Source organism: Anopheles stephensi, chromosome 2 (genome assembly GCF_013141755.1).
Source record: "Anopheles stephensi strain Indian chromosome 2, UCI_ANSTEP_V1.0, whole genome shotgun sequence".
In the NCBI taxonomy this organism is placed as follows: domain Eukaryota; kingdom Metazoa; phylum Arthropoda; class Insecta; order Diptera; family Culicidae; genus Anopheles; species Anopheles stephensi.
In genome coordinates, this window is record NC_050202.1 from 73628731 (window position 1) to 73644303 (window position 15573).

General features: G+C 50.2%; 2 protein-coding genes across 3 annotated transcripts; one reads left to right on the top strand and one right to left on the bottom strand.

Moving 5' to 3' along the window:
- Positions 1 to 468: 468 nt before the first annotated feature.
- Positions 469 to 13570, top strand: LOC118503590 (protein Skeletor, isoforms B/C). Of its 2 annotated transcripts, XM_036037041.1 has the most exons (8): positions 469 to 1158; positions 6786 to 6941; positions 7126 to 7473; positions 7598 to 7857; positions 9757 to 9856; positions 9930 to 10619; positions 10689 to 10882; positions 10953 to 13570. In XM_036037041.1, the coding sequence occupies exons 1-8, from the start codon at positions 1080 to 1082 to the stop codon at positions 13248 to 13250; spliced, it is 4125 nt and encodes a 1374-aa protein (XP_035892934.1). In that variant the 5' UTR covers positions 469 to 1079; the 3' UTR covers positions 13251 to 13570. The 2 variants fall into 2 exon arrangements, with proteins under 2 accessions (XP_035892934.1, XP_035892935.1); XM_036037042.1 differs by lacking the exons at positions 9757 to 9856; positions 9930 to 10619; positions 10689 to 10882; positions 10953 to 13570 and adding an exon at positions 8427 to 8772 and having other exon boundaries at positions 493 to 1158.
- On the bottom strand, positions 13539 to 14572 carry LOC118503592 (protein VAPYRIN). The gene has a single exon (XM_036037045.1). It carries the CDS (start codon positions 14569 to 14571, stop codon positions 13660 to 13662), a length of 912 nt encoding a protein of 303 aa, XP_035892938.1. The 5' UTR covers position 14572; the 3' UTR covers positions 13539 to 13659.
- Positions 14573 to 15573: the final 1001 nt, after the last annotated feature.

Consider the following 15573-nt stretch of genomic DNA (forward strand, 5'->3'; position numbering starts at 1 on the left):
AGTTGTTTACCGGAAGAAGCGGCCCGTGTGCATGGTGCGCGTGGTGGTTAGAATTTTCTGCCTGTTCATTGTTGTTCATCCGAACGAACGGGGTTGCACTTTTTGTCCAAACTTTTCGGTAAGCTACTGCCAGCGAAGGTCTCCCTGGGAGGCTTCAAGATGAAGCTGTTGGAGGGAGTAGGGGAAGCACCAAACCTAACGCGCTTGAATCACTTGCCTGCAGGAGTGATCCTCGGCTGATCTCGGCGAATTGGATTTGCGGCTGTGAGATGTGTGAGATGTGTAAAAAGCTCTCCTGACTCTCCAGCGCCTTAAACGCGCTCGAGAAACACTTCCCACAGTGTAAGACGAGCCAGCGGAAACAATCGCGCGAGAAAAAGGAAAACAAGAACAAGCGATGCGAGATGCGCGACTGCAGCCTCTCAACGAAAATCCGCGAGAGCTCCGCGACGTTCCAAAAAGCCTGCCCGGGGGCTCATTCACGTCCGCCGTCATACTTAGGACCGTGCACGATCGCGCCGAGCTCCAGTTGGGCTCGAACCGTTGCCCAGAGAGCAGTGATTCGACTTGGACTTGGACCAGTATCCAGCAGCAGAAAAAAACCCTCCTGGAGGTGGATCTTGCACCAGAAGATCACGGTGGAAGAAGCGTGTGTGTATTTGTGTGGTTGTGAGTGCGTGCATGTGCCGGAGGGAAAAAAGAAACGGGACTCTTGCCCGCCTTGGGGGCTTTCTTGGGTGGTTCACGCAGAAAGTGAAGTAGTGCAGCAAAACAAACACCACCAAAAGGGAACCAAAAACGAACGGGACTTGACTTAGTTAGCCTTTTTCTCTCGCTCTCGAGTGTGGCCAGCTGTCAGACAGTTCGGGAACTACGGGAACGACGAAACTGTTCCGCGATATAAAAAGTGAAGTTTTTGGCGTAGAATTTGCTGAAAGTGAACTGTATCTACGAAAGGACATTCGGTGGTGCTGCATGTGTGTGAAGTAAAGTGCAGGAAGTGTGTCCTCAGACTGGCTTAAAAGACAGCTTACGAATCATCCCCGGGGCGGAACAACCGTTAGCAGCAGGTGGAGAAAATGTTGCCCACAAGCAACATCGGCAACGTCCGGCAACGATCGAGAGTGATCGTGTTCTGCGCTGGAATACTTTTGATCTGTAAGTTTATCGGTGGTGTGGTTCGAGGACGAATGTCTTCTGAACACTTTCTTCTGGCGTCTGTGAGTGTCTGTGAGTGTGAGTTTGTTTGCAAGGGGTTGAAAGCATCCAAGTAGAACCATCCAAGCCATCTCGAGTACAGGAGACGATCATTCGAAGCCCTGGTCGCTATTGACGCGTGCAAGACGAAGATTTGGGTCAATTGTCGACCGTGGTAGGCGCTTGTTTCCGCTTTGCGTTGAGCCATGGACGCGCACCAGCCATCGTGGTGGAGAATGTGTGCCATGAATTGAATGGAGGCTCCAATTTCACCTCGACCTCACTATCATCGCTTCTCGGTCCTCGCAACCTCTGGCAGGCGGAGTGGAAAAAAAAACCGATATTGCAACATTGATCTGACACACGATCTAACTACTCGATCATCATTGGGTGCTTGACGTGATGGAGAGTCATGCCCGTTTTTTTAAGGCCATTCCACCGCATGGCGCACCGCATTCGCTCCATTCGTTCCCGGCACCCTCTTTACCAGATTCCAGTTGGGCCTGATTTTTGTTCCTTCTGCCGCGTTGATGATGATGATGGTGGCGAATCGTGCGGGGTCTCTCGCACGGCTTTATCCGGGTGGGCAAATTATCGTGTGCCGGTTCCCTAGTTCCACCCTGGCTGGCTTGGCCGCTGATACCCGGGTAAGGCCGGAACCGGGCCTTACCAGCAACCATAATTAATGGCTGCCGATGCTGTGCTGTGCGCCTGCCGTTCGAATAAAAATTCACAATTTTCGAATGGCAAGACCCAAATATCTGGATAGCTGGCCGGAATAGTAGGCGCCCACTTTATGCGCCCGGTTTGATTCGGATTTGTGTTTTGTTTTCTCTCCTCCACACCCGTGGCCAACTTTCGGTCTTCCTTCCGATCTTGGGCCGTCTCGGCAAGCCTCGGTGCTCCGGTCGCAGCTTGCAGTTTGCTTAGCATCGGGTCGGTAGCGGGGCAAACGCTATACAAGCTGCACCCTCCCGTTTGGGGGTTGCCTCCTTCATTCCCGGTTTGCTTTCACGATTTCACTCACCCGCACGCTTGCCGTGTCCCGCGCGATGTCGGTCAGCGAAGCCGTTTCGCCTGATCTCAATAGTGCCGTTCCTTTCGATACTTGCTTATCAATTTGCGGGATGAGCGAGGAAAAAGTGGCCCCCACGACGGGAAAATGTGTCCGCTACTGTGTGAAACGCCAGAGATCGGACCGGACCTCCTCCCAGCTTCCCGTTGAGTCACTTGGCCGTGAAATGAATTTGAATAATTATGCTCGCTACATACTTTTCGGCCATACCACACAAACCCCGCACGGTGTACGGTGGCCACGGCCGCTCGGAAAAGGGAAATTTTGACCCAAATATTTCCGGCCAGGCTCGATATGGTGCCAGTCGGTTGTTAGTTGTTTTGAGTGAGATTTTTGTTGATTTTGTTGAGGTGGTGCTCTGTTTTTTTGCAATTAATATCAGCAGCATTTCGGTCTTGCCGCGCCGGTCTGCATGGTTTAGTTGGTGCGGAACTGGAGCGTTACGTGGTTTGGAAACGGATCGACGACAATTTTGGCCACCGAGATGGGCACTCATATCACTTGAGGTTTGGGTTTTGGGTAGCTCTTTTCTCTTTTGAACGACGAAAAACGGAAGGGGAGGAAATGTAGTTAATTGTGGGCAATACGACAAGACATTGTGCTACATTTATGGGGCAACATAGAGAAGAAAACGAGGAACAAAATTTCTTGTCCAGGCTGCAATGTTTATTTTCCGTTAATTAAAGCATAAATAGTTAGTAGACATTAAATCTTTAAAGATTACCGGTGAAGAGACAATGACTCTTAACTACTGGTGATTCAAACCTACAATTTCTTAACTAAACCTTGATCTCCAAATCAACATTTCTAAACGATCAATCTGAGTCGATCGGAGATCTATTGATGTGTCAATATTGAGCTTCAAACTTCCTCAACTGCTGGTCAAACAAGCAAAAGTTTGTTGAGAACTGACTGAGAACTAGACGGCTTAATAAACGAAGTACTGGAACTTCTAGTTAAGGTTCGACGAGAACTGGGATGACTTCGGAGAAAGACTTTGAATCTGAGTAGACCATTCATCCTAAATAGTTTATCAAACAAGTTACTGGCTAAAGAAGACTTTAAATCTGAGTAGATCAGAGATCTATTAATGTGATCTATTAGAGATATAGAGATCCATTAACTCAAACAAAAGTTTGTTGAGAACTGGGAAGATTTTGAGCCTGAGTAGATCAGATATCTATCAAAGTGCCAATATTAAACTCCAAACTTCCTACACAGCTTATCAAACGAGTTACTGGAACTTCCAGGGAAGGCAGTTTGTCGAGAACTGGGAAGCCTTTATATAACAGTAAAAACTAAAGCACCGAGCGAAGTGGATCACGGGAGGCAGAAGCTAAGAGCTGGAAAGAATGAGCCCGCGCCACAAGACAACAGCAACGACCCAAAAACCCGTCCAGCAACTTCCCTAGCAACCTAGGCGGTTTGCGCGTCGACCGGCGATGTCCAGCTGTGTGCAAAACCTTTCGATAGAGGTAGAGATGGATTGTGCATCTTCGACTCCCGCCACGCACAGCGTTGCATGCACGGGTGTAGAGGGAACCGCTATTTATCAAAGGTTAAAACGATTATGCAAATGTTATACTCCGTATGCTGGCTGTTTTTTTCTTTCTCTCTCTCTCTCTCTCTTTCCCTCACACTCTTTTGTACTGTTTTGCCTGTCTGAGTGTTTCTTCGCTCACACCATCTTCAGGTTTTTTTTGTTCGCTCCGTCCGAAGATCAGCGCCTAACCCCATCGCAACGCGGCCAGCGAATGGTCGCGTGCGCAAGATGTGTGAAGATGATCTTCTCGATTTGATCATCCTCCGCGTGTGTGTGTGTGTGAGGCATTTGGTGTTTGGTTGCCCGTCGTAGAACTATCTTCCAGCGATTCACCGTTCGGTGGGAAAACGGAAAAGGCCAGCGGCCTTTGTCGGACCGATCGAGCAGAAGGCATAAATAGTAAAGATGTTGCGGCCGCATAGACCGACCACACCACTTCCACGGGACCACGGGGATTGAGTAACCTTTTTCTTTCGTATGACATTGAGCTAGGTGGATTAGAATAACAAAAAAGTCGCACACGAATCGTTTATTGAGCCGTTAAACAAAAACCCCTGAATAAAATAATTGCTTTATCAATTAATTTTCTCTTCACTTGTTCGTTTGTAATGCGAACGATCAATGTCCCACGGCTATCTCTATCCGATTGTTTTTCCCTACCAAAACTGTGCTAAAAGTGAGCGAAAAAAGCTCAACCACCATAAACAGTTTAGCAGGAAAAAATGGTTTCGCGACTCCATCATAAATCGATACTTCGAGACCTGTCTTCCGTTATGGTCGCCTGGTGTGGTTCCCTTTCGCTTTTGCTGGGCACCCGTGACTACTGAGGGTACGTGCTGCATCTTGTTTTTTCTTTTGCTTGATTTTCCTTGATTCACTTGTCATTTATGCACACCACAAGGCACAGTTTTTGTGTGACCCGGATTGGCAGCTTCCCTTTCGCTTTTATCAAACACTGCCAATGCAGTGGTCGCGCTAAACAACGCATCTTTTCGATCGGTGTTCGATGACACTTAGATTGACGATCGTAAAGTTGTGGTGTTTATTGTACAGTCGGCACGATAAGTTTCGATCGCTTGACTCCCCCCTCCCCCCCTCCACGCGAAATCTGTTGCGAAATGGGAGATCGTTCCCCTGCGTTGGAAGCTAGCTCGAACGGGTCAAATGGTATGGTCTCAGGAAGAATTAAGACCCGTCGTTCGTCAAGCGAGCGAGAAAACCAGATCAAGAAATCAATCAGGTTTGCCATGTCTCGCTAATTTCACCCGATGCCGATTAATGTCCTCCGCAGGAAAAAAAAGCTCTTACATCATCCCACCAGACAGCCAGAGGCAGATCCTTCTGGTGGTGATCCCTTTAACGGAGCTAACGATATGTTAATTTACAGCGGTGTCCACTCCCCGTGTTGCACCGAACCGTCCGGTTGCATCCGGTCGGGGCAGCCGTCGGGTTGCCGTGCAAAGAACGGAGCGTCAACAGCGATCAGGATCGCACAAGAGCGTTGCGTAACTTTACGATCATGTCGCAATACAAAAATGGCGCCCGGTGCCCGGTGGTTGGCTTTAGTTTTTTTGTTCGTCTCACGTGCGAGCCCGCACACCCCGGTTAAGGAGCGATGATGAGGTAAGCAGCTTCTACGTCAGACGGGGTTTTTGGGGGTGCTTGAGCATTTTATTCGCAATATGGAGAACGGCAAGAAGCGAAGAAGCTGTGTGTACCGCCGGATCGTGCATACTCCATCATTTCGGGGGCACCATGATTGACATCATGCCGGCCTTGAAAGTATGGATTTGTTTTCGGGGTTTTTTTATGTTTTGTACGGTTATTTATGGTAAATGGCACAATCTGGGATGCCAGAATACACGTACGCCATCTTGAACGTTCGCTGAAAGGTCAATGGACCTCGTATGTATGCTTGTGGTGAAAGTTTCCGACCCGACTATCCCGACCGCCCCAAAATGAGGATCGAGTAAAGAATTTGATCGTTCCGCGGGGCAGGAAAATCACTTTTGTTTTCCTTTCGCCACAGCGCCACCACCAGACGGAACCACGTCCGGTCGGCGGGCTTTTCACACGATGTGTTTGCTCCGGGGGTAGGTTAGGGCCGCGGCTATGTTAATTATACTGCCGCGTTTGGTTTCGGGAACGGTTTCCCGAATGGCATTCCCCAGCACCATTAGAGCCAATCAATCAAACGACGCCCAACAATGACATAGGTGTCGCGAGCTTGCGCCGGAATGGGTGAGCGTGTTTCTAACCTCTCGGCAAGTGTCCTCTTATCCTTCCGGAGCCCACCTTTCTATCGCATTTTCTCTTTCGACACCGTCGCTCGAATGTCTTCGCCCGCTTGTGCAAACGATTTACGATCGTGCCCGTACTTTACGACCGGCCGTCCTCGCCCTTCAATCAAATCTGGACTGCAGACACATCAAACACGACAAAAGCACTCACACACACGAAACGAGCCCTCCAGCATTGGGGAGCAGTTTTGTTGTTGTTGTTGGAGCGACTGGGAAGATCATTTCGCTCGGCTGAGAAAGTTTTCTGTGTTGCTTTCCTTCCGGCACGCGGGCAAAGAATTTGGCCGTCAACAAACAGTTCATGAAAGCTTTTTGGAAGCGGGACGAAGCGGTAGTTGCGGGTAGGGTAGATTAATGGACCAAAAGGTGACCCGTGTGGTTGGGGTGAAAATGAAAGGGAAAATCCAATTAATTTAAGACGAACAAATGTGTCTTTTTATTTCTGTTTTCTCCATCCGCTGGAGAAACCGGATTTGGTGGACACAAGCCGGGCATGGGCCAGTTTGGCCAAAACCATTACCGACGGGCGAAAGAACATAGGGTCCTTTATGCTAATTGGGGAAGCTCCTCCGGCGCGTGTTGGGATATCGTTCTTTTGACCTTTACGGCGATCAGCAATAGAATATGGAGTTTCAGTTTATGCTAACTTCTTCGTTTCTTTATACGGCAGGTTTCCTCACGAAGCAGACGAGCGCGCTGCAGGGCTACTATGGCACAAAGATCGCCGACCTCACCGAACTGCACCACGGTGTGTCGGGATCGGTTTACGCGGTGGACTCGAGAACACTTTTTCTGAAGAACTTTAACTACGACGGTGAAGGACCCGGTAAGTGGCGCGGTGTGGCAATCGCCGCCGACCAGTAGAAAGCTCTCCAATCCACGCTCATTAGGACATTCCCCTCCGGGTTGAGCGTTACCTAATGATTCGCTGGTTTAATGCTTTGGAAAGAGTTTGTTTTATCGTCCAACTGATGATGTTACCTTCGCTTCGTTTGTGAATGTCCCCGTAGCTGCCTACTTCTACGTGGGCAACACGAGAGCTCCCAGCAATAAGGGCGCCCATCGGCTGCGGGACGAGCGGGGCCGGGCCGGTGTACTGCGGCGGTACCGTAACGAGGACATTACGCTGTCGCTGCCAGAGGGCAAGACACTGCGCGACATTCGCTGGTTCGCCGTGTGGTGCGATGACTTTTCGGTCAACTTTGGCGATGTGCAGATACGGAACGATCTCGACTTTCCGCGCCCGACGAAGATTGCGGGCCTGAGCGGTGTGCATGACGTGAGCTCGGACAACATCGTGATCGTCGACGCACAGACGCTGCTCGTCCCGAACTTTAGCTACGATGGCGAAGCACCTGGTAAGTGAGGAGCAAATTGGGAAGATGTGGGAAAATGAAGCTCCGAAACATTGAGCTACAAGAGTAAGCAGGAAAAGAAATCGACAAACGTTTTGTATTCGTACTCACCCCCTCCCCCCTATAGACGCCAAGTTTTGGGTAGGACGTGGACCGGCACCGACCTCGCAGGGCATCCGCATCCCGGACGAGAATGGCAAGGAGACTCCGTTGCGCCGTTACGACAAGAAGACGATCGTGCTGACGCTCCCGGGCGATCTGACCGTGTTCGATATCGGCCACTTCGGGGTGTGGTGTGAAGCGTTCACCGTCGACTTTGGGCACGTGCGCATCCCGGACCAGATCAATGTGCCACCGTCGCTGAAGATGCTTGGCATCAGCCCGCAGGTAACTAATGGGAATCAGCGTCGCAAACCGGGCCGTCCAGCGGTTGGTGCAAGTGGCGGTAATGCCGGTGGCGGGCTGCTGGACTACGTAGGCTCACTGCTGTTCTAGTGGAGTTTGGGTTTATGCAATGCTCCATCTCCATTCTGTCATCTCCATACATGCACAAAACCATGGGACGTTATCGTCACGGCACTGGGTGGCAGCGGTCTGGGTTGAACACACTTACCTCATACTCACAAACTCTATGTCTAGTGCCACGCACCATCCCATCTGTGTATCAGTAACACTCGAGTAACATACTTCCGACAGAGGTTTTCCCAACACGAGAAAGAGATTAATGTACACATAATACCTGCCATTCTCTACAAAAACTCGCTTCCACACATCGTTTCGTTTCGTTCCTCACCACATATCCTCACGGCACCTCAGGGATCATTGCCAGGCACTGTCCATCGGTGTTTCATGTTCGTTGCAGTGCCTCTTCCCAAAGTTCATGGAGCATGCAGCATTCTTTGCAATCCCAACCATACGCTAGTTTTACTCTCCAAAACCTTTGCTTTCGTTTGCAGCAATCGAGTATCGCGTAAACGCAGCGCCAGCGTGATCGCTGATCACGTCGTTGGCCCAAACATGGCAACGATGGGCTGGAATTTGTATGCTTAAGTACACGGTTATTTAAAATCTTGCCCGCGTGGCGTGAGAATGTAATGCGCGCAAAGTATTAACTCGAATAGCCCGAGCTTTTGGCCTTGGCGATCCTTGGCGAACCGAGTGGAATGTACTTGGAACGGACTTGGATCAGCCACCAAAAGCAACGGTTACTCGAAATCCTTTATGTTATCCTTTCTAGATTGTAAATAAAACAGTGTAACTGATAAAAAATAAATGCTGCCTTATCGTGACTGTAATGACTAACATCTGTAATTATTACGAGTGTCGGGTGACCGCTTCTTGCCGAGCGCATTCCACCGCCATTTTCTTCGCCTGCAATTGGAATCGTTTTGGCGGAACAATCAAGATAACAGTTGAAGGAAAACGGTGTTTGCTGTATGAATGTGAAGAATGTGTACGCGGTATTTGCAGCAGTTCCTCGAGAGATGCAAGTTCAATGACACGTTGGCGCGAAAGCCATTTGTCACTTACACCGATTCCGAGCAACCGTCAATACCGGTGCGCTGTTCGGTGGCTAGCGGAACTACCAGCCGAGCAATTAACTAATCTTACACTCCCTAAGTGGAGGAAGCGTTCGGAAGGCGAACGCAGGCTACAGGTTCCTACAGTTGGCCGATCATCGCGCGTGAGCTGCATACCCGTTACGCTTACCCGAGGGCCATCGAGTCGCATCGATCGCGGCCGAATGCAAGCAGCGGTGTGCCTATTGTTTGTAAATAATAATTGTTTCGTGCAGTCAGCGTGGTGAGCCGTGGCGATACGATTCCGCTTGCTAAAATGGTTGTTGTGCGTGGCTAATGAAAAAAAAAACCCCGCGAATCAACCAATCGATCGACGAGCCCTTCTCAACACCCGGGATGGCGAAGCTTTCCGTGGCGAGGCGTGCGTAAGTAAGACTCATCGCTTGGAAAAGATCTAACCCAATTTGTTCGTGCTTCGTGCTTGATGAGTGAGAGCGCGCAGCCAAACAATTGAAGCGATTGTAAATAGTAGCTTTAGTGTTTGCGGTTTAGATTGGACCGGGTGCATTGGTATGTAAATAGACGCCTTATTAATTATGGGCTGTACAGGCGAGGCCATGCTTAGAACGGCTGCCGGAGCTCAAGGGAGCTTTAAGATCAGTTATTCCCCAAGAAAACTCCGACTATCACTCAATTAAAAGTAAGCATCGGCCTGCTTTGTAATATAAGATCTTGTTTTCTATTCCCTCTGCATTCTGCCGCGCAGTCAAAGCTGAACTGTGAAGTCCTGCTGGATGAGCTGGCTTTTGAGGTTCGATGGGCCGTAGCTGGGGAGAGCGTAGTTGTGCAGCTTGTGGCGAAATTGGGTAAGTACTGGCTCGCATCAGAAGTCTGATAGCTTTCAACCTATAACACCTTACCGTACCTCACAATATCTAGACGATGGCGAGTACATGTCGTTCGGCGTTTCACCAAACCCACAACAAAGCCAGATGGTTGGTGCCGATGTGGCGGTCGTCTGGGTGGACAAGGCAACTGGCAAGGGCTACGCGCAGGACTACTATCTCGATGCGAAATCACAATGCTCCGGTGGTCGCGGCAGCTGTCCCGATACACGCATTACCGAGAACAGCAATTCCATCCGCTTGCTAAATGCGGCCATGGTTAATGGGTACTCGATCGTAACCTACCAACGACCATTGCGTGCCTCAGATCATCTCGATCTACCCGTGTTCACTAACGCATCGCAGGCAATTATCTGGGCCGTCGGTCCACTGAATCAACGGTACGAGGTGTCGTACCATTCGCACTATCTGAAGGGCAACAAGCTGGTAGATTTCGGCCGTCAACCGTTCTGGAACTGTCCGACACCGGAATCGGACCCAAAGCAACCGGAACAGCCACAGAAACTTTCGTCTTCAGCTGCGGGCTATGGCGGTGGTAATCGTCGTGAGGATGTGGCGAATAGTGTGCAACAGCAGCGACCACAGCTGCCGGCCACTGCACGACCACCGGCAAAACCGGGCGCATGGGACATTCCACCGATCCAGTGTTACGAACCGGAGGATGGTGTGTTCTACGCACAGATGGGACCGACCGGTGGCAAACAGGGATATCCAGCCATTACAGGTACGTGCGCCGATTCGAACGGGATTATGAAGCGGGGTTTTTGACTCAATTTTTTTTTGTATCTCTTAGGACACGTCGGATGGGGTATTTCCTGGTACATCAATGGGTTACTAATTCCGGAGATTAATGTTGTGCGTGGCAAGACGTACACGTTTGTGGTGGAGGGTGGACATGATCCGAACGTGCCAGCCAAATACCATCCTTTCTACATTACTGACGATTCGGTTGGTGGATACGAGCATCAGTCGGAAGAGGATCGTAAGGTAGGACGCTTATGGCGTTCGATGTTGTGGTACCGAAGGTGTTTACATTTTGAATGCTTGTTGTTTACAGAATATTCGCATCTTTGCTGGAGTACATCGTAGCCGTAGCGGAAAGCTGGTGCCGACCGGTGTTGGACGACTCTGCAACTGGACACCGAACCCGGATGGACCACCGTCGGATGACTATCCGTCGTTCGGTGCGTACCAGCGCAGTCTATCGCTCAAGTGTGACGTTGGTGAGCCGGGCATCATCATCTGGACGCCGGATGCAGACACACCCGACACGGTGTACTATCAATGTTTCACCCATCGTTATCTTGGCTGGCGCATTAACGTGCACGATGCCTGCGACGTGGCCCAGCCAAGCGAGCTGGACGAAGTGTATGTCGATCCGAGCGAAGGTATCTCGGTAGAGGAATCGATACGGCATGAGTCGAAGGTCCTGCCGGCGGATAACTTCCTGCAGCAGCATGAGAACTTCCTGCAAAAGCACGAACTGGATCTGATCAAGCATCACAAGATGACGCCCGACACGAAGAAGGAACAGTCGTTCGATATTAATCTGGAGGAAAATCCCGAGATGACGCGCATTATTGAGGATGGTATCCGGGCGGCAGAAGAATTGGAAGAGAAGCTGCGGGTGAATCAAACGCTGGAGAGCGTAAACCAAACCGTACCACATCAGCACAATCCCGGGCATCCGGGTTTCATGCCCGGACCACCCGGTGGACATCGTCATCCACCACCACCACCACCCGGCTATCCTGGTTCGGTAAAGCCAATCCTGTCTTCGTCGGGTTTACCGGTATATCTTCGGCCACCGAACAGTGGTCCAATGTTCCGTCCGGTGAAGCTGCCCGTTCGCCGTCCGATCGGTATGGAGCGTCGTCCTGTGCATGGAAGTCGTCCAACGCGACCGTTTGTCATTCCACAGCCATCGATGATCGTGAGCCATTACCAGAAACCGGTCGCTCCGTTGATGCGCCCGTTCGTGACGAAGGGTAAGATGCCGATCAAGGCGATCGCACCGATCTTGCTGCTGGGCGAGCCTACCGAGATTAAACCCTTTCGTAAGGGACCGTCAGTGGAGATGATGGTTGCGAAGCCACCGAAGCAGATATCTGGAGGTGAACAGCGTCCCGGTACTTCACCCGGAGGTCCACCATTTGCCCTGCCCGACATGCCACCACACTTGACGATGAGTTTGAAGAAGAACGAACCGGTTCCGATTACGCTACCGATCCGCCATACGAAACCGGTGAAAGAGTCACTGAAGCCGAACATTAAGCCAATCTTCAAGACGCCGTACGATGTGTCCGAACCGAAGGTGTCGTACGAGGGACATGCAGCTAACCATGGATTCGAACCCAGTTCGGTCGTGGTGGAGAGTGGCTTTAAACCGATCTACCGCCGGAAGGATGACTACGATCTGGAGTTTGAGGATAACCGTGCGCATGGGTTTTTGCGACGACAGGACGATGACATTGACGAGGCGATCGAGAGTGATGCACTGATGATCCACGGTCAGGATGAACCGTCGAAGCAAACGTTCGAGCCAATGTTTATTCCTTCGCCACTGGACAGTATGGCGATGGCACACGTAAAGCCTTCGGCTGGACCCGCCCGTGAGTCTGCTACGAAGCGTAACGTCGAGATCTTACCAGACGAAACGGCCGATGTGGTGGGCGAAGGACAGGATGCGCTGGGAGCGGCCAACGATCGAGCAGATCCGTTCTATCTGCCACCGATCGGTTCCGATGGATCCGTTGTTTCGTTCGATGGTAAGGCCGTGCTGGATATGTCGCTAGTGAACGGTCCTTCGGCTAGCTCGCACCAGAGTGAACCACTGCCTCCGGTGGGAGGTCCGGGTTCGAAAACGGAACAGTTGCTACGAGAAACCCCTCAGTTTGGACCGTTCCGTGGTGAGTATCCACCGATTGCGGCGTATCTCGCACCGGACACTGCCGCTATCTATGGAACGCGTGGCTCGAACGCCGTCCAACCGCCAGTGTCTGAGTATGCGAACCCTCTGCTACCGGGAGGAATCAACGCACAGGACAGCGCCAGTAGCGAACATCAATCGGCAGCGGCCGGTAAACCCATCTCGACGAAGCTATCGATCGTGAAACCCGTTGCGAGCTCACACGAGGATCCGATCCCGTACGAGGAAACCGACTCGGAAGCAGGTCGATCACGAACCAAACGATCGGCCCACCATCATCCCGATCATCACGGCGACAGTCACGACGATGGTTGGCAACCGATGGCGGGCGCTGGAAGTAGCAGCCCGAGCAGCTGGAGTAGAGTAATTGTTGGGCTGTTCTTCACGGCATGGCCTACGATCTTGCTTCGACGAATGGCAGTATGATGGGATCGTTTACACATGCCCGGCAGGTCAGGCACGGGATGCAGTATTAGGAGATAGCAATGTTGGAGCGTTCGAGAAGCACGGTAGAATTAGCATTTTATTTAAATAGAGCCCCCCCCAAAACACACGCACGTACATTAGAGTTACAAAACCCGAGCCCGAGTTGTAGTTGCGAGGGGTCAGAACGTTTCGTGGGAAGCATGATAGATAGATCATGTAACAAGGGTCTACATCTAGCTAGATTGTGACAGTCACTCGGCAACACTCACATAAACTATTTGTTGTGGGTTGTAAATAAAGTTGAAAATTTTCTGAAAAAATCACTCGATTTTATTTAAAATTACCTTCAAGGTTAAGGTATGTAAGTCTTTGGTGGATTCCCCATGGAACATTATTGTGCAATGCTGCCTCAGATCTTAAGTCTTCTTCTCAGCAGTCGCAGAACCTCCTCCTGTCCCCATATTTGAGCGTAGTACAGCGGTGTCAGCCTCAGCCGGTCCTTCACCTTCAGCCGGCACTTCCGTTCCAGCAGGTGTCGTACGATATCTACCGAGGAGCGCATGTACAGCGCGCGAAAGATCAACGTCCACTGGCAGCGATCGCGCGTCTCCTGACTAATGCCCTGCGTTAGCACGTACTTGAGCATCGTCAGGTCATCAGCGTCAACCGCGCAGTGTCCCACGGTCATGCCAACACAGTTTTGTGCATGCACATTGGCACCCCGCTCGATCAGATGACGCACCAGCGTCAGGTTGCGTTGGTACACGGCCAGATGGAGTGGCGTCACGCCTGTTTCCGGCACACCCAGATCAATGTTAGCCCCAGCATCGAGCAGTGCATTCACCAGCTCGAGACTATTGCTCCGAACAGCCAGATAGAGAAACGTTTCTCCGTGCACGGGCACATTAACCAGCTCGGGGCGTGTAAACAGTAGCCGCTTCACAAGCCCTGGTTGACATTTTTTCACCGCCCGATAAAGGCCCATCGTTGAGGGAATGTTCGGCAGGGTGCTTGCCTTGAAGATGGGCGATTGATAGGCGTACTGGAAGTCGGCACCGTCCGATGGTTGATGCAGGATGCTGGCACGGAACGAGTAGCATAGGTTCTGCTCCAGACAGCGCACCGTGAGGGTTGTGGCCGCACCCCAGTACACCGTTTCCCAGCGATCGCGCTTGACGCTGTAGCACTTTTCCACCTTGAACAGATCGTACGGCACGTCGAGCGGATTGCGGAACGTCCACTGGAAGGTGATGGAGGACGTTGTTTGTTTGACCAGCACAATTTCAAACCAATCGTCGGAAGAAAGCACTTTTACCGGCATGGTGGCGTGGCGTTTGTTTGACTGTTTGTGCGGCTGTTTGGTCGATGAAGTGGTTCTGAATTGTAGTTTGGCGGTTTTTTCTCCATACGCATGCGCATGCCCATAATAAATTGTTTTGATGCACCGGACTGCACCGGGAATTCGTTATTTAACGAAGCTTTTCAAAATTCAAGACAGCGCCATCTATGTTAAAACTTTGAAAGCAGACAGAGCTTTCGTATGGAGACGCTTTGATAGATTGCTTGTTCGATTCCTTCGAAAGCGCTCCTCTAACTCCTCTGAATGAATTTAAAAAATTTGGCTTAGTTTTGAGATTGTAATCATATAGCATTGTATATCATAATCATTGTAACTATTGGAGGTCATCAAAATAATACCAAATCCAGTAACATTATTTACACCACTAAAAGGATTCTAGCTAATAACGTGATGTGTCTGATCATTCTGTTTGATCTATTTGTTGTGATCCTCTCGTATTAAATTGAAGAATCGTATTATAGGATCTATTAAGGCTATCAAACCCTTATATACTTCCTAAAGTATATTTAAAGCAGATTTGGTTATGCAGACTAAGGTTATGAGGGCGGAACTGCTCTTATAGAAGGATCTAAATATAGCCACGTGCTACTTCGTGGCTGGCATTGATGTTCTGAAAGTCAATCAAATGTGGTCTAGTCCTAAGAAAACCCTATGTATCATCCTAATCTATTCTTATAGCCGATCCAAAGTCTCATATGTTCATTTGAAAGGGCAAGCGATCTGATGACCAAACCTTAATCATGTGCTGGACCTTATAGCAGGAACGAATTGCTCCATTTGAGACAAAATATTGAAAGGAAACAGACACTTTATGCCAAGGATTCTCGAGCAAACCCTTACCGATAGCGGTAGCGATAGAAAAACATTGAGAACAGAGCCGGTTCTGTTTTTCTTTACAGAAGGAAAATCAATGCTTTGTTTAAATCGATTTATTAATTTGTGCTACAACAAAAAAAGGAATAC